Source organism: Salvelinus namaycush, unplaced genomic scaffold, assembly GCF_016432855.1.
Source record: "Salvelinus namaycush isolate Seneca unplaced genomic scaffold, SaNama_1.0 Scaffold246, whole genome shotgun sequence".
NCBI classification, from domain to species: Eukaryota; Metazoa; Chordata; class Actinopteri; order Salmoniformes; family Salmonidae; genus Salvelinus; species Salvelinus namaycush.
The window spans coordinates 229,659-253,484 of NW_024059297.1; the positions used below are offsets into that span (position 1 = coordinate 229,659).

At 41.1% G+C, this 23,826-nt stretch overlaps 1 protein-coding gene across 1 annotated transcript; it reads right to left on the reverse strand.

Moving 5' to 3' along the window:
• Positions 1-384: 384 nt before the first annotated feature.
• On the reverse strand, positions 385-23,495 carry LOC120038986 (vasoactive intestinal polypeptide receptor 2-like). The gene is made up of 13 exons (XM_038984514.1): positions 23,490-23,495; positions 21,690-21,795; positions 19,628-19,735; positions 13,356-13,456; positions 5,522-5,619; positions 5,161-5,293; positions 4,662-4,812; positions 4,077-4,137; positions 3,727-3,796; positions 2,995-3,086; positions 1,407-1,533; positions 1,230-1,271; positions 385-810 (listed from the first exon to the last, which is right to left on the reverse strand). The coding sequence occupies exons 1-13, from the start codon at positions 23,493-23,495 to the stop codon at positions 637-639; spliced, it is 1,269 nt and encodes a 422-aa protein (XP_038840442.1). The 3' UTR covers positions 385-636.
• Between the last annotated feature and the right edge of the window lie 331 nt (positions 23,496-23,826).

Sequence of the window (23,826 nt, forward strand, 5' to 3'; positions counted from 1 at the left end):
CAATGTCCCAAATGGCACCCTATTCCCTGTTTAGTGCACTACTTTTGACCAGGACCCATAGGGCTTTGGTCAAAAGTAGTGCACTATATAGGAAATAGGGTGCCATTTGAGACTCAAATATTAACTTGAAAGACATTGTTCATTTAGACTAGTTTCAGAACACATGGTTGGAGGGCTGCATGAGGTCATTAAGCACAGTGTGAAATCCATTTCACCACAGAGGGAGAGGAAGAGGGAGAGGGAGAGGGAAAGAGAGAGGGATAGGGAGAGGGAGAGGTATACTAGCCATGCACAGCACTTCTCCCTGGCATCCATTAATGAAAGGTGTATTTAAACTAACCAATGAATTAAAAACATTGACATTACTGCAGACAGACCAATTTATTCATATCTGTTAAAAATACCCTGTTACGACATCTGCCAAAAGTTGCAGGCACAATAAAGGGTACAGGTTTAATAGACAAACTCGTTAGAAGATCCTAGAGCCATTTCAATAATTGTTCTGCCAATACTGTGGGCCAACCTAACTTTTTAGTGCCCACAACTGTAGCCTATGCTTGCTGTAGTGTGTATTTAGGCCAATACCAGAGTTTTGTAGGGTTTTAATGGAGACAGATGCCTCTTTACCCACAGCCCTCACAGTACAGTAGTCTCTGTCTGCAGGAAGGACTGGGTACGACAGTTACGTTGGAACTGAGCCATGTTTTCTGAGCCGTTTCTGGAGGCATAAGTGTTGTGCTGGGTGTAGTTTCTGGCCATATGGCAGTTGAGGCATATACTCTGCCATTTTCTCTTCAGTTCCCCTTGAACCTGAAGTAGGAAGATAAATCTCTTAGCACAAAGGGAAAACTAGTCGACATCTGTCAATTCATAGCTATACTATATAATGTTTCAATATAATTCTGTCCTCGTCGATTTACTACAATGAAAACGAAGCAGACAACATTTAAAATGTCAATGTTTATCAACTGCTAATAAAAGACATCCCTAATTAGACTGTAAACATTTCTCTTAATCAGTTAAAACCTTGTTTTCCAAAATAGCTTTCATAAAAGCCCCCACTTTTCTTCCCAAATTGACCCAAGGAAGACACTGTCAACACTGATTCACTATTCATTTACACTGCTATTTGTCTTCTTCATTGAGCCATTAGCCCCAAGGCAACCCTTTAATTCTAGAAAAAAAAAAGAAGCAACAATTAATTCAAGAGCTTAAAGACAATGGCTTACCTCACTGTTTAAGAAACAGTACAGGATGACAACCACCAGGCCCTGCCAATAGAACATCAACAGAAAATCCTCGTAAATGAGAGACAACCAAAAACACAAACAATTCCCAACAAAACTGCCAAATATAGCCAGAAGATATTAATTCTGATTAAATGATGCAAAAATGATCAGTTTTACCTGAAACGATCCGATAGCGAGGTCAAAGAAGATTTTGTAATCTGCCATGGATTCATTGAGAGACACAAAGACAACGTAATGGATGCCAAACAGAGGGATCAACAGGAGAGTGGATTTGGCCAACCTCCTGAAAACACACACAATATTACAGAGATACCGTATGCAGGGGACCTAGAGACTACACACTGTTATATTCAATAATATACTGTATAATAGAATAATAATTGCTGGTTATACGTCCACAAAACGTTGGTACCAAAACGTTGGTGTTTACTCATTTAAATTATTGGGAGCATATAGTGTATGCGACTTTCTTACATTTTTTGTTGAGTTGGCACTTCTCTAACTATTTTGGGTGTGCGTCCTCATGCTTTTTTGTACATATACACATCAATGGAATACGTAAGGGATAATCAACAAGGGGCTGTGCCAGTGCACGTCAGGCAGTGGAGGCTGGTGAGAGGAGGACGGCTCATAATAATGGTGTGTAACGTCTGGAATGGAGTGAATGGAATGGTATCAAACACGTGTTTGATGCCATTCCATTCATTCCATTCCAGCCATTATTATGAGCCGTCCTCCCCTCACCAGCCTCCACTGATGTCAGGTCAACATCACACCTGGCATCATGGTTCATTTCCACATTCCCATGTTGATGATCTCTTTACATAAAGCATGTCTGGAGTTTCTCTAGAAACCATAAATATGCAGCTCAATAACGTGCAATGTGTATAGAGCGGCATAGAGAATATCCTACCAACAAAAGGACACCCAAAATAAACTGTAGTCTTTATCTAAGTTTTTACCCAGCATTCCACAGCCACAAGAGCGGTCATTCAGATTTACATATATTCTTAGGGATATATTTCTCTGAAGAGGCAGCATCTAGCCTTTCTAAAACCTCAACAGACTGCACAGATTACAGAGTGTATTACTCCCTTTTGGTGACGCTACCCATCTGGCCGCTGAGAATTTCCTCAGAAGATTTTCAGGGAAGCAGATAGTCATCAGCAGACTGGTCTGAACTCAGGGATGGCTTTGTGCTGCAGTGAGAGTAAAGGCTGCATCTCAAATGGCCCCATTTTCCCTATATAGTGCACTACTTCTTACCAGAGCCCTTCGGGCCCTGTAAGGAATAGGGTGCCATTTGAAATACCTCCTAAATCGTTAAGGGATACTGACTGCCAAGTGCCAACCTGTGATTCTTAGCACTAAGGTGGATTATGCTGTAACAGTAGACACCAGCTCATCCAGTCTTAGCATCACCACCCGCCTCTTATCCCTTAAATCCCCTCGCTGACCAGATGGGAATATTTCTCCCTGAAGGCAAAGGCGTACTGTGATGACCACCTCTATAGCTTAGCCTGAATCTTGTGTCACTCTGCAGTCTGCACTATAGAACACCTTCAGGCTGCATGTCTTTGGCCTGAGAAGGCAACTAAAATACCACATGTCAGTGGCATGCAATTGTATACTGTGGCATTTAAGTGTTGTGACATAGGAATGTCGATACACTCCATTGTTGAGTACTCATTGTCTTTTGCCTGAGTGCAGTAACACATGCCTACTTGGGTACAACGGCACATACCTGTATTGTGACTGGTCATTGCCACCCACATCAGGACACCTCAGTTTCTGAACCAGGATTCTTATAATACTGATGAACAGGAGGAAGTTCACCTGGAAAGCCAGTCAACAGACATGATATATAATATCATATATTATCATATAAATATGACACATATTTGTATATTTAGTCAAATGTGTTCACTGCATTGCTTTTGAAGGGCATTTAGGTCATCTATGACCAGTAATGGTATACATTTGAGGGAAATGTGATGCAATCAGATGAGGAAACAGTAGAAGCCGTTACATATAAATCACTTGCTGTAAATAAGTATGTTTGGACAGGAGAAATGTCAATAAAGCCAGGATCAACCTTGAATTATATCCAGGAACTGCATTAATTCACATGCATGCAAAGTAACTACATAAATGTAGCATGCTCTTGCTATTACAGTCCTATCAGCTCCCAGTATGCGCTAGATTGACAGATCTGAATATTCTCTGTCTGCATCCCAAATGGAAACCTATTCCCTTTTCAGTGCACTACCTTTGAGCAGGGCCCATAAGGCTCTGGTCAATAGTAGTGCACTATATAGGAAATGGGTGCCATTTGGGACGCATCCTCTGTATGACATTTACTTATCTGGTGGACACCTGTTTAGTTAATGCCTGGATATAGCAGCAGTTGGATCCTGCATGTGGTAAAGGGAATTACAGCAGCAGCAATGGGTCAGGATAGATGTTGGATACCCACCATGATGGAGATTCCTATGGGCACATTGATCACCCACATTGGGATTGGGTTATCATTCTGTTCCCAGCAGCTGAAGAAATAGGAAAAACCTATATGAGAATGTTAGTGAACACGTTCCATGCATCCCTGCCCATACTAACCTAAGCACAGCACGTTGTACTGGTCAAAATGATTTGAGCATTAAATCAAAATGAAAAAGGTCGCCAAATGCTTGATTAATTTGATAATCACATGAATCTGAAGTCACAAATTATAACATGCAAACCAAGACAATCATCAGTCTGGCAATCACATAGGAAAATAATCCAACACATCAATTATGTACATTTATGATTTCCAAGGTAACTCACCCAGTATCCTCATAATAAACCCTTGCAATAGCCCATGCAGAAACAAACACTGTTGGGATTCCTGAAACAGAGAGGAGAATACATCTGAAAGTATAAATGGATTGAATGTACTGTATGTTCCTCACTGTTGTTGATACATTGCACACAGTATATATTAATGATTATAAACTGGGTGGTTCGAGCCCTGAATGCTGATAGGCTGAAAGCTGTTGTATATCAGACCATATACCACGTTGCGTTGTGCATAAGAACAGCCCTTAGCCATGGTATATTGGCCATACAACACAACCCCTCGTGCCTTATTGCTTAATTATAAACTGCGTGGTTCGAGCTCTGAATTCTGATTGGCTGACAGCCGTTGTATATCAGACCGTATACCAAGGGTATGACAAAACATTTATTTTTACTGCTCTAATTACGTTGATAACCAGTTTATAATAGCAATAAGGTACCTCGGGGGTTTGTGATATATGGCCAATATACCACGGCTAAGGGCTGTGTCCAGGCACTCGCGTTGCGTCGTGCAGAGAGCAGTTCTTGGCCATATACCACACCCCCTCGGGACTTTTTGCTTAAGTAGCTTACCCCAGCCAATGAGAAGATAAACGATGAAGTGCCTATTTTCAGAGAAGATGACAATCAGCAGCATATGGAGGTAGAGGCCCTCAACCAGCAACCAGAAGAAGTTGGCCATGATAAAGTAGTGAAAAATCACCAGGCTCGCCTTGCATCCAATCTGGAACAACATTGTAGTACATCACTTGTGCTGCTATACAAAGACAAATTACCGGACACTCAACACAAAGAACAAACGTGTGTGTCTATATGGAAACTAAATTCCATGTCCTTATTCTGATACACGAAGAAGTGGAAAACCCACATTTCTAAAGTATACCCACACAAGTGAACTGAAGGTACAATAACCAAAATATGTGTCCAATGGAAACTGAATTCTGTACCTCAATCTTTAAGAAGAAGTGAAAGAAACATGTTTCCAACAAATCTATACAAATACTTATCAGTCTGAATTGTGAATTAACTATAAGAACCAGAGATATGCAGGCTGATAAACATCCTGGCTCACCAGTGAAGGCAGCTCAGAACACTGATTGCTGCGAGAGAAGAGGATGTCGTCCTTCACAAGGACCGCCACCGCCCTCAGGATGAAGGAAAAGAACAGGTTGAGGTGAATGTAGTTCCTCGTGCAGTGGAGTTTTCTATAGAGGAGGTGGCAGAGGTAATTATTAATCAGAGGATCTCTGGTGTGTTGATCCAATACCCTGCTGCTCTGAACAGAGGGTGTTCTCTACTGTATGTAACTAAGGCTGTGTCCCAAATGCCACCCTATTTCGTATATTAAGAACTAATTATGACCAGGGCCCTTGGTAAAAGTAGTGCGCTATATAGGGAACAGGGTGCCATTTGGGATGCATCCTAACTCTCACCTGAATACACAGAGGATGGCGCTCCCGGTTGTGAGGGCGATCAAAGACAAACTGTGGCCCAGGGTGTACAGAGTCTTCACCACCATAAAGAAGACCAGCTATAGGAGAGAGAACAAACAGTACAGTTATTGGCAGTATCAAAGCTGTATATATTCAATTAAATTAAATGTAAAAAAAACTATGGGCAATTACTTCACCAACATATATAGAAGACAAGTTAGAATAAAGAACATGTGCAAGTCATGTGCAATATCAACATTGTGTGTACTTTCAGAATGTACTTGATCCTAACATCAAATGAATAACAAGGAAGGACAGATTATAGGTTGTAATAGTTTTTAAACATCCTCAGCAGGTAAACATATCATTACAAATACTAAAACATTCTTCCATGAGACTGGCATGCGTCAGCACATCCAAGACCTTCAATTTTATCAATCAATCAAATGTATTTAATAAAGCACATCAGCAGTTGTCACAAAGTGCTTTACAGATACCCAGACTAAAATCCCAAAGAGCAAGCAAGCAATGCAGAGGCAGAGGCAGAAGCACAGTGGCTAGGAAAAATCCCCTAGAAGGCAGGGAAAAAACCTAGAGTGGAACCAGGCCCGAGGGGTTGCCAGTCCTGTTCTGTCACGCCCTGATCCGTTTCACCTGTCTTTATGATTGTCTCCACCCCCTCCAGGTGTCGCTTATTTTCCCCGGTGTATTTATCCCTGTGTTTCCGGTCTCTCTGTTGCCAGTTCGTCTTGTCAAGTCAACCAGCGTGGGTTTTCCCGTGCTCCTGCTTTTTCTTATCTCTCTTTTGCTAGTCCTCCCTGTTTTGACCCTTGCCTGCCTGCCTCTGAACCCGCCTGCTGGACCTTTCTGCCTGCCCTGACCTCGAGCTTGCCTGCCACTCTGTACCTCCTGGACTCTGACCTGGTTTTGATCTTTTGCCTGTCCACGACCATTCTCTTGCCTACCCCTTGGATTATAATAAATATCAGAGACTCAAACCATCTGCCTCCCGTGTCTGCATCTGGGTCTCGCCTTGGGCCCTAATATCTTCTGGCTGTATAGCGTAGAGATTTGAGTGGTCATTTAAGGCCAAATTGTTTAATAGATTAATAGATGAACAGTAGGGTTAGATAATAACTATGATGGCTATAGAGGGTGCAACCCTTCAACGCTTCAAGATTCCACGTCAGTTGGCTTTTCATAGTCAGGGATTCAAAGTTTCAAAAGCAGCTTTCTATCTTTAGAGAAATTAAGATAGTCACAAAAGTGGTAAAAAAACATTTGGGAGAAAAACATGTACCAAGCATTACTATCAAAAATAGCCTTCCCCTGAGAGGTGGCACTGAGTGCAGTCATGTCAACCCACTCAAAGAAAGATTTACACGTTGATTCAAAGGGATTTACTATGTCATTAAAAGGACCTGCGTGAGCAGAGGTAGGAAAAGCAGAATCATTGAGACATTTAGTGACTCCTTTTCAGAATCACAAAAGTGTATTGTAGAGATGGGCGAAAAAAGTGCTTCTACTGCTAAATCATTTCAACTCGCTCAAAGAGTGATTCACAGGTTGATTCAAAGAGATTGAAATCTGTTAAAAGGACCTGTGTGAATCTGCTCTCTAATATTGTTTCCCCAGGAAATGTGTCAAATGTTTGATTTCCACCCTTTTACCACTGTCTAATGAAAAACAAAGTGACTTTCTTGAAAACGTCAGACAAGGACCCTACCAACCTACCAACACTCCCAGTTTGATGCAGGGCCAAATGTACATTATCTTACTAAAACAATTATTCTCTCTAAAAGCATGGAGAGAGCTCCTGTTCTGCAGCGACCTCTTCTACACCTGCACTTCACACTATCCATTGCTCATTGTTCTTCAAAACGTGCATGCACGCACACATGACATTTGATATCACATCAGTCCTTGTTTTAAGTATTCTAAAATATACAGCACGTTTGAACTTCACATCATAAGTGCCCTTCAAATATAACTATAAGAAAAAGTTATCCAGCCAAAGTTGAGGTTACAAAGCCTGGTCCCAGATCTGTTTGTGCTCCTGCCAACTCCACTGCTGCCATTTTGAATTTGTATTTATTATGGATCCCCATTAACTGCTGCCAAGGCAACAGCTACTCTTCGTAGGGTCCAGCAAAATTAAGGCCGTCACAATAAATATACAGTGCATTAGGAAAGTATTCAGACCCATTCCCTTTTTCCACATTTTGTTACATTACATCCTTATTCTAAAATTGATTAAATAAACAAATTTCCCTCATCAATCTACACACAATACCCCATAATGAGAAGGTGAAAACTGTTTTTATTTCATTTTTACAAATGCATTAAAAATAAAGAACAGAAATACCTTATTTATATAAGTATTCAGACCCTTTGCTATGAGACTCGAAATTGAACACAGGTGCATCCTGTTTCCATTGATCATCCGTGAGATGTTTTTACAACTTGATTGGATTCCACTTGTGGTAAATTCAATTGATTGAACATGATTTGGAAAAGCACACACCTGTCTATATTAGATCCCACAGTCGACAGTGCATGTCAGGAATTATCCGTAGAGCTCTGAGACAGAATCGTGTCGAGGCACAGATCTGAGGAAGGGTACAAAAACATTTCTGCAGCATTGAAGGTCCTCAAGAACACAGTGGCCTCCATCATTCTTAAATGGAAGACGTTTGGAACCACCAAGACTCTTCCTAGAGCTGGCCACCCGGCCAAACTGAGCAATCGGGGAGAAGGGCCTTGGTCAGGGAGGTGACCAAGAACCTGATGGCCACTCTGACAGAGCTTCAGAGTTCCTCTGTGGAGATTGAAGAACATTCCAGAAGGACAACCATCTCTGAAGAACTCCACCAATCAAGCCTTTATGGTAGAGTAGCCAGACGGAAGCCACTCCTCTGTAAAAGGCACATGACAGCCTACTTGGAGTTTGCCAAAAGGCACCTAAAGGACTCTCAGACCATGAGAAACAATATTCTTTGGTCTGATGAAACCAAGATTGAACTCTTTGTCCTAAATGCCAAGCGGAAGGAAAGCATCATGCTGTGGGGATGTTTTTCAGCGGCAGGGACATGGAGACTAGTCAGGCTTGAGGGAAAGATTAACGGAACTAAGTATAGAGACATCCTTGATGAAAACTTGCTCCAGAGCGCTCAGGACCTCAGACTGGGGCGAAGGTTCACCTTCCAACAGGACAATGACCCTAAGCACACAGCCAAGGCAACGCAGGAGTAGCTTCGGGACAAGTCTCTGAACGTCCTTGAGTGGCCCAGCCAAAACCCGATCAAACATCTCTGGAGAGACCTGAAAATAGCTGTGCAGCAACACTCCCCATCCAACCTGACTGAGCTTAGGAGGATCTGTCAAGAAGAATGGGAGAAACTCTGTAAACACAGGTGTTCCAAGCTTGTAGCGTCATACCCAAGAAGACTCTGTAATCGCTGCCAAAGGTGCTTTAATAAAGTACTGAGTAAAGGGTCTGAATACTTATGTAAATGTGATATTTCTAAAAACCTGTTTTTGCTTTGTCATTATGGGGTATTGTGTGTAGATTGATGAGGGAAAAAACAAACAAATATATCAATTTTAGAATAAAATGGATATATAAAAACTTTCCGAATGCACAGTATATACAATAAAATGTCACAATACATTAAGTGTGTGCCCTCAGGTCACTACTCTACTACCAAACAACACAGTCTCCATGTGGACGTGTGTGTATAGTGCATATATTATCATGTGCGCGTGTCTGTGTCTCTTCACGTATCTATGCCCGTCATGAAACGAGAGATTTCAACCTCTGTGAATACCGGTGAACCTCGTAAAATTGCATGTTTTCTGTTTCATATGTTCAAAACCCGAGCCCTCCCTTAGGCCTACTATGATGAAGTCTGGTTCAACAGCAATGCTTGTCTTTTTTATCCTGACGATTTTATGATATCATTACATTTTACATAGTTTTTATAAAACCTGCTTGTTTTTCGTTTAATTTTATTACAACCTAACTTATTAGAATATTTCACCTTCCTGGTTTAATGGTGACAACGTCCGCGGCTCGCTTGCAACGCAACTTCTGGAGATGTGTGAATGCGATCTGATCTGTAAAATGGTTCTGATTATGTTCATTAAACAGGCCTTTTTGGGAGCAGCATAACGGTGAGTGGACATTCCCCCTATCTATATATATTGGATCTTTGTCCAGCAACTGTGAAAAGTTTGGAGGTGCATAAAACCCTCCATAATCTGCGTTGTTTTAATATTATATGCCCAGAGGGAGAAATGATGGTGACATACTATAGCCTATTTAAAACTAGTTGTTATTTTGTTTAGAATTTGATTAGAATTATTTGTTCTCTTTTTAGGCCTTATCAATCATTCATTTAATCTTGCTTATTGCCAATGTTTTTCATGTCCATGCTCAGCCATAATGAAATTTACAGTAGGCTTAGCCCTTATATCAGTGTGAATGCTATTGAAGCCATGTAATTACTTAGAACAGTGTGGACTGCAAATGGATTCAAGTTCATGTATTTAGCAAAAATAGGTCTACCTTTTGTTTTTTTGTGTCTGTAAGCCATTTAACAAACTATAACGGACTAACATTGGAATTGGAGCTGATTCCAAGGCAATACATAAAAGACTGTAAGTACACAACTTGAAGCAACCACATATTTTGCCATGGAGCACTTTCTGATTGGTCAGTGAGGGGCCATTCCTCGACAAACCCACAAATTCATCAAAACCCACCCCTTTCACGCCAATGCCAGCAAATTAGCCTATTATTGTGAAAGTGAAAGTAGCAAAAATACATTTGACTCACCCCTGAACCTATAACGCTACCTCCTGTGCTTAGATTTACCATTGTGTTAGTTTTGTTAAAATAGAGCCCTTTATATCTTGTATGTTTGTTTCATAGTACAGTTTCTCCTTTTTGTTCAGTTTAGTAACATGATTTCTCAGTTTACAGTATATTTACCAATCGGTTGTGCATTTTCTTAATGGGTGCATGCTTATTAGTAACTGAAATAAGAGATTTCATAAACATGTCACGTGCAGTGTCTTGTTGCTCCTCATTACACACCACAGACCAGCAAATATTCTTTACATCTTCAACGTAGGAATCACTACAAAACGTATTGTATGACCTCTTATACATTATATTAAGCCCAGCCTTTGGAACTTAGTTTTTTCTAGATATGACTACAATATTATGATCACTACTGTACATCCAATGGATTTGGATACTGCTTTGGAGCAGATTTCTGCAGCATTGGTAATGATGTGATCAATTTCATTCCTGTGCTGTTTAAAAATACCCTGATAGGTTGACTGATAACCTGAACCATGTTACAGCTTTTTCTTGAGTGGATGGCTTGATGAAAGCCAATTAATATTTAGGTGATCTCTCTCAATGTCAAGCCAAACACAAGGAGTGACACGGAGTTGGCATTATAGCATAAACAGACTGGCACTCGGACTAGAGGTTACATCCCAGAAGAGGGTTCCCAAAGAGCTTGCACTGTATTGGTAATGGCAGGGGCATCGTTTGGTACTTCTTGCCCCTCCACCAATTTCAAGAATTCCTGGCTTCACTACAGTATTGCAGGCATTGCAAAAGTTCTGAACTCTCTGTGTGAAACAAGTCATAGAGGAAACATGTGTTCCTATCTATTTTTCATAGTGAGAGAAGATGAATTTTCCATTCCGAAAGATTGGACTTCGCCTTAACATGGGCAAACAGGGGGAAAGGCTTGGGTGAGAGTACAGTTGGTGAATTTCACAGATTAATGGCCACTCGGTTAGAGAAAAACATTTTAGTGCATTAAATATTTAAGAAAGTAGGAGTTTTATTTTCATTTGGAGATCAGTAGAGTGCCACCGGTGGCTCTGTGATCCAGACCAGTGGGGCCTCTTAGATAACCTCCAAGAGAATAGAGCGCAGAGAGCACAATAGGCTGTTCGAGGTCATTCCTCAATCTGAATGAAGCAAGTGAATCGTAGGGAATTGTGGCCAGCAATTTAACTACAGTCAGTTTGCCAAACAAGAATTACTGTTGGTAGTATTATTTAAATGACCTTAAATTAATGGGTCATTTGTGAGTTTGATTGCTCTTTTTTGGGGGCTTATCTCTGGTTCAGCTTTCTTCAAAGAAGATTGCTCTGATCAAATGCTGGGCAGTGGGATAGCAGTCTTCTTAATTTTTCCTCCTGGAACATTGCTGCTACTTGGCCTCTTATTAACATCTGCTGTATTGGGCCAACCAGGAGGACAGTAATTTGGAGTCCGTGTCCCAGATGGCATCCTATTCCCCACAGGGCTCTGGTAAAAAGCAATGCACTATATAGGAAATATCAGGGTGCCATTTGAGACACACGTGGTACAATATTCAGATTGAGGAGACAGCTGGGTGAACAGGATTTTTTATTTAGCTTTTAAGGCGCCTGTGTTTCATCTGTATTTCAAGGCATCAGGTGGAATTGAGCACACGCACGCACACACACACACAAAAACACACACATACAAAAACACACTACACCAGACCGAGGACAGAATTTCCATGCATTTAGCAAAGGGTTATACGGCTAGTTTTCATTATCAGCATGAGGGCCTTCACACCCAGAAATCAGAACACAAACTAAATCAAATGTTATATTATATAAAAACAATCGAAAATCACTCACACAAGAACATTGTCATGTTCTTCTCTTTAATGTACAATGTACCAATACCTTGATTAAAATATATGATATATGATAGACTACAGTGTTGTATTTCCAAACACAGCTACTTGCATGTCATATCATGTAATGTTTCTTGCTCAAACTTTGAACAATGATACAACACCAGAGACCAGACCTAGAGATCTAGAACACCAGAGAGACCAGAGACCTAGAGATCTAGAACACCAGAGACCAGATACCTAGAGATCTAGAACACCAGAGAGACCAGAGACCTAGAGATTTAGAACACCAGAGAGACCAGATGCCTAGAGATCTAGAACACCAGAGAGACCAGATGCCTAGAGATCTAGAACACCAGAGAGACCAGAGACCTAGAGATCTAGAACACCAGAGAGACCAGAGACCTAGAGATCTAGAACACCAGAGAGACCAGATGCTTAGAGATCTAGAACACCAGAGAGACCAGATGCTTAGAGATCTAGAACACCAGAGAGACCAGAGACCTAGAGATTTAGAACACTAGAGAGACCAAAGACCTAGAGATCTAGAACACCAGAGAGACCAAAGACCTAGAACACCAGAGACCAAAGACCTAGAGATCTAGACCACCAGAGAGACCAGAGACCTAGAACACCAGAGAGACCAAAGACCTAGAGATCTAGAACACCAGAGAGACCAGAGACCTAGAGATCTAGAACACCAGAGAGACCAGAGACCTAGAGATCTAGAACACCAGAGAGACCAGAGACCTAGAGATCTAGAACACCAGAGAGACCAAAGACCCAGAGATCTAAAACACCAGAGTGACCAGATGCCTAGAGATCTAGAACACCAGAGAGACCAGATGCTTAGAGATCTAGAACACCAGAGAGACCAGAGACCTAGAGATTTAGAACACCAGAGAGACCAAAGACCTAGAGATCTAGAACACCAGAGAGACCAGAGACCTCGAGATCTAGAACACCAGAGAGACCAGAGACCTAGAGATCTAGAACACCAGAGAGACCAGAGACCTAGAGATCTAGAACACCAGAGAGACCAAAGACCTAGAGATCTAGAACACCAGAGAGACCAGAGACCTAGAGATCTAGAACACCAGAGAGACCAGAGACCTAGAACTCTCAGAGAACATCACCCTGGTTACCTTATCATGCTTTTCCTCTGCCCCACACACACGGGTTATTTGGGGGAAAACTTCAGACCATCCGTCCTCTGTACAGTTCTTACTTATGTTTCCTGTGGGTAGGAGAAAAACATTGCTTTTGTCAGTTAAATGTTTGTATTGCCTCATCTCTAAAAGACTTATAAATGGTTATTCCTTTCATAAATCATAGTCAAAGAAAATTGCAGCATGTTTTTTTGTAGACACAATTATTTGATTTCTCTGGTAAGTGAGTCTGATGAATGATATTTATTCTGCTAAGATGATCCTCCTTTGTATGCCCACTCAAGTCAACCAAAAAAGTTTGTGTGATTTGCTACACATGGCTTCACACACAACCCTAAGTGGTTGCTCAGTGGCTGTGATTCCATTTTGAGCATGACGCATGATGGCTTCCATTAAAGTTTCATTCAACTGGTTCTTGTTTACAGTGTTGTCAAATTATTCTAAAAAACATTCAGACAGTCTTCTCAAGAGCAAATAGATGCCATTTTCAGAGTTTTTTCACAAAAACTTCTCTCTCTCTGGGAAGCGAAAGGGTTCCATGTTTAATTCAAAGAAGCCTTCGACTTAGTCAGTTGTGTACTGAATGAACCCAGATTCTAATGTCATGTAATGTACTTTGCCACACACTATTTAGGACTACAACCACAGGCCTCTTTCTTTCTCCACTCCTTTGAATGTCACACTCCATCAGTCTACTCTACACAGACCCTGCCACAGCAGCCTACCTACTTGTAGGCTTGACGGGTGCTATAGGGATCCCAGAGTTTTCTGTTACAAATACATCTTCCAAGCGAATTTACATGCCCAACTCATCCTCTCCAATTCAATTTCACACAGCTACATTTAGTCGGAGGTATCTTGAATGTGGGGCGTTCATCATAAGACTGGAACCTGTCTTAATGTAAATACAATGATCTTACAGTAATCTATCATCTATCATACTCTTTGTCTGGGTAATTAGTTTATAATGAATGAAGTGTCAGTGCAGATTCGTCTAGACTGTCACCAGTAGTGATGGGTAGGACGAGAGCTCCACAGAATCCTAGGCTGCCACATGGGCCATTGGAGATTGTGGAGTGAGCAGACATGATTAATTTTGCCTCTAGTCCATGCAGTGCAGAACATACTGTATCATTCTTGGCTTGGTGTAATTCACCATGATTCAATGAAGAATTTTGCCATAGTATATGGGCTACAAAAGAACGATAGACAGTGCATTTGGAAAGTATTCATACCCCTTGACTTTTTTACAGCCTTATTTTAAAATTGATTACATTGTGTGTCGATTGATGAGGGAGAAAAAACAATCTACACACAGCGGCAGGTAGCCTAGTGGTTAGAGCATTGGGCCAGTTACCGAAAGGTTGCTAGATCAAATCCCCGAGCTGACAAGGTAAAAATCTGTTGTTCTGCCCCTGAACAAGGCAGTTAACCCACTGTTCCTAGGCCGTCATTGTAAATAAGAATTTGATCTTAACTGATTTGCCTAGTTAAATACATTTAAAAAACCACACAATACCCCATAACAACAAAGCAAAAACAGGTTTTTAGAAATGTTTGCTAAAAGACTCAAATATCACATTTACTGAAGTATTCAGACCCTTTACTCAGTACTTGTTTGAAGCACCTTTGGCAGCAATTACAGCCTCGAGTCTTCTTGGGTATGATGCTACAAGCTTGACACACCTATATTTGGGGAGTTTCTCCCATTGTTCTCTGCAGATCCTCTCAAGCTCTGTCAGGATGGACGCACAGCTATTTTCAGGTCTCTCCAGAGATGTTAGATCGGATTCAAGTCCAGGCTCTGGCTGGGCCACTCAAGGACATTCAGAGACTTGTCCCGAAGCCCCTCCTGCATTGTCTTGGCTGTGTGCTTAGGGTCGTTGTCCTGTTGGAAGGTGAACCTTCGCCCCAGTCTGAGGTCCTGAGCGCTCTGGAGCAGGTTTTCATCAAGGATCTCTCGATACTTTGCTCCATTCATCTTTCCCTCGATCCTGACTAGTCACCCAGTCCCTGCCACTGAAAAAAATCCCCACAGGATGATACTGCCACCACCATGCTTCATCGCAGGGATTGAACCAGGTTTCCTCTAGAAGTGACGCTTGGCATTCAGGCCAAAGAGGTCAATCTTGGTTTCATCAGACCAAAGAATATTGTTTCTCATGGTCTGGGAGTCATTTAGGTGCCTTTTGGCAAACTCCAAGTGGGCTGTCATGTACCATTAACTGAGGAGTGGCTTCCGTCTGGCCACTCTACCATAAAGGCCTAATTGGTGGAGTGCTACAGAGATGGTTGTCCTTCTGGAAGGTTCTCCCATCTCCACAGAGGAACTCTATAGCTCTGTTACAGTGACCATTGGGTTCTTGGTCACCTCCCTGACCAAGGGCCTTCTCCCCGATTGCTCAGTTTGGCCGGGTGGCCAGCTCTAGGAAAAGTCTTGGTGATTCCAAACTTCTTCCATTTAAGAATGATGGAGATCACTGGGTTCTTGGGAACCTTCAATGCTACAGACATGTTTTGGTATCCTTTCCCAGATATGTGCCTCGACACAATCCTGTCTCGGAGCTCTACGGACAATTCCTTCGACCTCATGGCTTGGTTTTTGCTCTGACATCCACTGTCATCTGTGGGACCTTATATAGACAGGTGTGTGCCTTACCAAATCATGTATAATCAATTGAATTTACCACAGGTGGACTCCAATCAAGTTGTAGAAACATCTCAAGGATAATCCATGGAAACACGATGCACCTGAGCTCAATTTCGAGTCTCATAGCAAAGGGGCTGAATACTTATGCAAATAAGGTATTTCTGTTTTTATATTTGGAATATTTTCAAAAAACTTTTTTCACTTTGTCATTATGGGGTATTGTGTGTAGATTGCTGAGGATTTTTATTTTATTTAATACATTTTAGAATAAGGCTGTAAAGTAACAAAATGTGGATAAAGTCAAGGGTTCTGAATACTTTCCGAATGCACTGTATACTTGGGGCCCATTTTTGTTTCTGGCTTTCAATGCGCTCCAACTGTAGAAAATCTACATTACACTGGTCTGTGCACCTCTGTAATTCTGTGAAATTAGGAACATTGGTCTGGTGTGAATCCAAATCCTGAAAATGGTGTGAGCTCTACCTGGAAAGATGCACACATAACATTGTAGTGTAGCTGTAGCAGTGGCTTGTATTCATGGATGACCAGGAAAAAAGAAAAAAAACATACATAGTAATTTATCTTTCATCTCGCTGTGTTTCATAAATGTACTTCAACTCACAAGAGGTTCAATGTATCTCACCGGAGAAAGCATCCAAGCGAACGAAACAGCGCCCCTCTGTCTAGTATGTGTAGCCCATCTATGCAGTCTGGTCAAAAAGAGTATGACATTGTTGCCACCCGTAGCATTGAGTACAAGGGAAGCCAACGAGCATTTCGCCTCCCATGATAAAAAGATATTTAAAATAGAAGCCTATCAGCGTTGAGCTAAACTGAGAGAGTTCAGCTTTGAATGTTCCTGGCGCACCAAAAAAAAGGTGTCAAAGGAAGCCAGTTTAGATTTGGCTTCACACCAATCACATTAGAAGCCAAATGTCATTGACAGAAAACTTGAATTGTTGCATCTCGTTGTGTCGTTGTCCTCCGGCGGCTAGCTAGCTATCTAAAATCGTCCCTTTCCTAAATTAGCCATGGATGGATATAGGGATTTGGACGTGTGGTTTTACTTAACTCTCCATAAATTCATACATTGTGCCCCTGTCCTGAGAGGAGGGAAGTTCAGCGTGTAGCTAGATGTAGTAACTTTAGGCTAATGTTAACTAGCTGTCCTGGCGCATTGTTGCCCATATGAAAGGAAGTTAAGGCTAGTGAGCAAGCATTTTAGCCAGGTAGTCTAGGACAACAAAAACTTAAAGTGTGTACTGTATGACAGAGTCAGACCAATTTAGGCAACATGAAAGAGGAGGATGCCATTGGCGTTTCTCTACAAGTAGGGTGAGTCAACATGTTTTTTCTACTTACACGCACGCATGCACGCACACACACATAAATCCGTACTATGGACAGCCACATCATATTTAGCTTGATTGGACTAAATTGTTTTTGGTATCTTTTAGTAGTCACTGTATTAGACTAAGCAGAGGTGATTAGATGATGTTGAAGTGGTGCTCGAATAGCGGTTCTATATCAGTAGTTGTTAAGTAGTCCAAAAATGTCAGAAACATTAACTTGCTTGACCACACTGTAGGTCATGTAACTGTTTGTTTCATGCAATATGCTTTGTGGACTTCACCGGTTTTGTGATTAAAACAAAGGTGTGGTTGAATATATTCTTCCACTGTGTCTTCTTATTGTCTTGGCCTTAGGCATATATATCACGGTCACAAAGCATATGAACTAACAGGTTATAGAGCAAACAACGCAATTATCACAACACATACAGTACTAGTCAAAAGTTTGGACACACCTACTCATTCAAGGGTTTTTCTTTATTTTTTACTATTTTCTACATTGTAGAATAATAGTGAAGACATCAAAACTATGAAATAACACATATGGAATCATGTAGTAACCAAAAAAAGCATTAAATAAATAAAAATATATTTTAGATTCTTCAAGGTAGCCACCCTTTGCCTTGATGACAGCTTTGCACACTCTTGGCAATCTCTCAACCAGCTTCACCTGGAATGCTTTTCCAACAGTCTTGAAGGAGTTCCCACATATGCTGAGCACTTGTTGGCTGCTTTTCCTTCACTCTGCGAACCAACTCATCCCAACTCATCTCAATTGGGTTGAGGTCGGGTGATTGTGGAGGCCAGGCTATCTGATGCAGCACTCCATCACTCTCCTTCTTGGTCAAATAGCCCTTACACAGCCTGGAGGTGTGTTGGGTCATTGTCCTGTTGAAAAACAAATGATTATCCCACTAGGCGCAAACCAGATGGGATGGCATATCGCTGCAGAATGCTGTGGTAGCCATGCTGGATAAGTGTTCCTTGAACTCTAAATAAATCACTGAGAGTGTCACCAACAAAGCACCATCACACCTCCTCCATGCGTCACGGTGGGAACCACACATGCGGTGATCATCAGTTCACCTACTCTGCGTCTCACAAAGACACGGCAGTTGGAACCAAAAATCTCACATTTGGACTCATCAGACCAAAGGACAGATTTTCACCAGTCTAATCGCTCGTGTTTCTTGGCCCAAGCAAGTCTCTTCTTCGTATTGGTGTCTTTTAGTAGTGGTTTCTTTGCAGCAATTCGACAATGGCCTGATTCAAGCAGTCTCCTCTGAACAGTTGATGTTGAGATGTGTCTGTTATTTTTACTCTGTGAAGCATTTATTTGGGCTGCAATTTCTGAGGCCGGTAACTCTAATGAACTTATCCTCTGCAGCAGAGGTGACACTGGATCTTCCTTTCCTGTGGCGGTCCTAATGAGAGCCAGTTTCATCACAGCGCTTGATGGTTTTTGCGACTGCACTTGAAGAAACTTCTTGAAAGTTCTTGAAATGTTCCGTATTGACTGAACTTCATCTCTTAAAGTAATGATGGACTGTCGTTTCTCTTTGCTTATTTGAACGGTTCTTGCCATAATATGGACTTGGTCTTTTACCAAATAGGGCTATCTTCTGTATACCACCCCTACCTTGTCACAACTGACTGGCTCAAATGCATTAAGAAGGAAAGACATTCCACAAATTAACTTTTAAGAAGGCACACCGGTTAATTGAAATGCATTCCAGGTCACTACTTCATGAAGCTGGTTGACAGATGCCAAGAGTGTGCAAAGCTGTCATCATGGCAATGGGTGGCTACTTTGAAGATTCTCAAATATAAAATATATTTTGATTTGTTTAACAATTATTTTTTAGTTACTACATGATTCCATATGTGTTATTACATAGTTTTGATGTCTTCACTATTATTCTACAATGTAGAAAATAGTAGAAATAAAGAAAAACCCTGGAATGAGTAGGTGTCCAAACTTTTGACTGGTACTGTATGTTGTAATATGGCTTTTTTTCTGGCTTGGCTTCCCCGGTGATTTTACTCACGCGCCGCTACTGAGCTGTAGTCATTACAGACAATATGAGAACATTGCTTGAGGAAAATCTCAAACATCTCTAACATTTGCATGATGTGGGACACAACACTTACAGAAATCCACCCAGAAATGTGACTTTGACATTGATATTGAAATTGGAATTCATATATGAAGAAAACTATAGGCTACAATACTGTACCATTTCTGCCAAAGAATGTCTTGAGCACTCTGGGGCATTCTCTAGATACTGTCTCTCCAACCTCTGCACGGCCCCAACATGCTATGTTATCCCAGATAGCTTTGCATCCTGCTCCTGTCAAGAGATTAGACAGCAGAGTTTTAATATAAATACAACGATTCAAGACAGTTGTTTGTTTGTCTCATCTTTGTGAAATTTGTAGTTGCCTACCTCATGCAACAATTTCCCAAAGCACTACTTTGCCATAGGGGATTCAAGACCATACCCTCACCCTACAAGTTGTTCATTATGGATAGCATCATACTGTAGCAGTATTGAATATGATAAATGCCTCACATACATAGTGTATGCACAGCATACAGTGCAATAGGCTCTTTCAGAATGAATTATAGTCCATTAGGCTACTGGTACTATGAAACTCTATGATAGACTCTCCGTGTGGGGGTGAAGTGGCTAAATGTGTGAATCTATTTGTCTCACCAATGTCAGGAGGAAGGCCAAGGCTGAGAAAGCCTTTCTCTGAAACTTGACTCTGGAAATATTTTGTTATTAATTAAACAAAAGGGTGTACAAAGGAAAATGGCATACAAAGGAAAAGTCCACAAAATACGATATTTATGTGTTTTTTTCATTAGTCCACTTTTGATACAGTCCCAAAATGTTTTGCATGTCAGCAGTCAAGTTTCAAGATATTGGACATTCAAAAAGCAAAGTGTCACTTGCCACATCTTAGTTGTAAAAATCGAGCGCTTAGCCTTAGCCCAGTAAAACATAGCTCGCTCCCTTCCAGAGATAGAGAGACAGAAGAGAAAGCCTCCATCTGTAAATAACATAGCTAGCTCTATAAAAAGAAAGCTATTAACATCAGATAGAATTAATGACATTAAAACACAATGTGAAAAACGGACAAAAAAAATACATATTCACGATGTGACCCACATGAGTATCTCTGCACTCTCTTAGTGGTATAATATGTGTCTCTCAGTGTCTCAAATGGCACCCTATTCCATTTATCGTGCATAGGGCTCTGGTGATATTATTTCAAGTGCAGCTCCTGCTTTTTGGTATCTCCATATCTGTGATACAGTGTATGACAATGGCAGTGCAGTACCACACTATAAGATAAAAATGTTGAGCATATTGCCACCCACAGTGTTTACTGGCGCTAACAAACACCGATTTTTTAATGCTAAATGTTTCATAATCATATTAGCCTAGGGCAACTGATGCATGAAAACCCTGCTCCCTTTAATGTTGACCTGGATGCTCTCTATGCTTTCGAAGCACAGTTGACTTAATTGGTAAGAGTACGGCGCTAGCAACGCCAGGGTTGTGGCTTCGATTCCCGCTGGGGCCATCCATACGCTTTGGATAAGGTGTCTGCTAGACAGCGAATATTAAATTAATATTACACAAACACAAGCTCAGAAATATACACATTGTTTTTGTGTCGGGACTCAGAAAGAAAGCCAAAGACTGAGTGTATTGTCTTTGATAACGTACACTAATTCCCTTGACAATTAACATTATTTCTCTACCCAATTAGTTTAATTTATGTAGCACAGCCTTGGCTATAACTCACAGTAAAGTTCCAACATAGTAAGTCGGCAGCATGGTGGGGCTTGCAGGCATAACGTTTTGTAGAATGATCATAGGCATGAGTTGTAGAACCTTCAACATGTTCAACATTTACTTCAAGATAGTTAAAGTGCAAGCTATTCAGATTTGAATGGAAAGTGACAATACATCAAAGTTTGTGGTCACAATCTGAGTTGTGATGCTAATCTGGACTAAGAAACTATTGAGTCTTCATTTAATTTGACAGAGGCATTGGGGAGTAGCACATGGGATTCACTTTCCATTACTTTCAAAGGCACTTGAAAAGATGAGATTTCACATATTCTTTTAAAAGTTTCATAAAAATAATCTTGCACCATTCACCAAAATATGCAGTTTGTTTCCAATCCCGGAATATTCGTAAATCTATTCACAAGCCACGGTTTATCTTAACTGTCAGATGAGGAGATAAATGTGAAATCAAAATATGCCGTGATGGTGTCACCTTTGGAGGCATTTGAAGATTCTTGTTCCCTCAGCTTCACAAGACATTCCTCCTGGTCTTTCTCAAGCTCCAGAAGGAAGTTACATGTTGGATGTCTTCCACTCACCTAATTAAAAAGAAATTCAATGTTTGATTAACTTGAATTAACTCATCCTTAGATGTTAGTATTTTAATTGGTCAGTTGTGTAGTAGAAAGAAAGGTGTACAGTGATTACATTCATGCACATTCATATTGTGAATTCAATGAATTATTCAAAGGACATCGTATCTTATAGGCTGCAGAATGGCAGGCAAAGACCAGTGAACAAGACATTAATCTAACTGGCGTGCCGCGGGACAAATCTGTCCGGGGGCATAAAAGACTGTAAAAATGTCATCAAATCAGCTCCAAGTGATTTTCATTTTGGGAATCTGTTCCAAAGTATTCCGACGTATAATAGAGAGAGATTTCGTGATTGTATACAATGTAAGCAAGGTTTGAAATTATTATGTTTCAGTCAAATATTATATCCATTTGGGCTACTTGCGGTCTACAAATTATTTGTAATTATATTCCGGCCCCCCTGACCATCCACTCGGCCCGCGGCTGAATCTAGTGGATGATCCCTGATCTACAGCATCAGGTATCATGTTTAAGATGCTTTGACACTGTATCTTGTTTTAAATTGTTTAAAAAATCATGGCTTCTGAGCACTGAATTTCCGCCTTCCTAACTATATGCGAAGTTGAGACAGGGAATAAATTAATAAAATAATGAGTAGGTTTACTGGAGAGGAAAGATTCCCCTTATATTACAGATATAATCAAATGGATGTGATTTTTCCATGAGTAAATAAAGGTTAAATAAAAAATAAAGTAAATGGAGAGATGGATAGAATAACCAACATAATGGCCTCCTGAGTGGCGTAGCGGTCTACAGACCCGGGTTTGATCCCAGGCTGTGTCACAACCGGCCGTGACCTGGAGTCCCATAGGGCGGCTCAAAATTGACCCAGCGTCATCCGCGTTAGGGGAGGGTTTGTGTCGTCAGTTGAACGGTGTTTCCTCAGACACATTGGTGCAGCTGGCTTCCGGGTTAAACGGGCTGGTGTTAAAGAATGTGTATTGGCGGGTCATGTTTCGGGGGACGCATGACTCAACCCCGAGCCTGTTGGGGAGTTTCAGCGATGAGACAAGATCGTAATTGAAATTCTGAGAAAGAAGGGGATAAAAAATAATAACCAATGTATTTACATGTCATGAATTTGCACTCTAAATATTCTGTGTAGGTTGGTGGTTATGGAACATAGTGTAGTAGAGAATTCCTCGACAAACACCTTGTAACGGCAGATTTCCTCCTCTTCGTCTGAAGAGGAGGTGTAGCAGGGATCGGACCAAGACGCAGCATAGTTAGTGTCCATGTTTTAATAATAATCAACTGAACAAGACACAAACAAAATAATAAAAGTGAATCTAACCGAAACAGTCCTATCTGGTGCAATGAACACAAAGACAGAAGACAACCACCCACAAAACCCAACACAAAACAAGCCACCTAAATATGGTTCCCAATCAGAGACAATGACAAACACCTGCCTCTGATTGAGAACCATATTAGGCCAAACAACAAACCCAACATAGAAACACAATATATAGATAACCCACCCAACTCACGCCCTGACCACACTAAAACAAAGAAAACACAAAAGAACTATGGTCAGAGCGTGACACACCTTCAGCACCCTAAATGGGAACTGTATACATTCCATAGATCCCTAAGGGTCTCAGACGTCTGTGTGAGAGAGTGTGTAAGTATGTTACCGACATGTTAGTCTCTTCAGGAGGAGTCAAGTGCAATACAAAGGTGATGATGGACTGAGTGTGAAGAACATAATAGTCAAACTGGTCAGTGTGCTGCAGGAAGAGAGTGGCTTGAAAACAAACTGTATGTCAGAATCAACTTTTGTTTCCCGTTAGTCTTTTTCTGCTAAACGCACCCAATCCCTGCCAGGAGAAACAAGTGGCATGTGTCAGAAAGGGTGAGAGCCACACAGTATGACACAGAGAGCGTGCCTCAGGGGGAACACACACACACAGTACGGCATCAGGCAGCAATGTCTATAAAAAGGCTACAGAAGCGTTAACAAACAATCAGGGG

Excerpts from the sequence above, each read along its gene's own strand:
- LOC120038986 (XM_038984514.1), bottom strand. Across the intron at positions 5,294-5,521 it reads GCCATCCTCTGTGTATTCAG|AAAACTCCACTGCACGAGGA; the intron begins GTGAGAGTTAGG and ends CCTCCTCTATAG. Across the intron at positions 4,138-4,661 it reads TTATCTTCTCATTGGCTGGG|GAATCCCAACAGTGTTTGTT; the intron begins GTAAGCTACTTA and ends TCTCTGTTTCAG.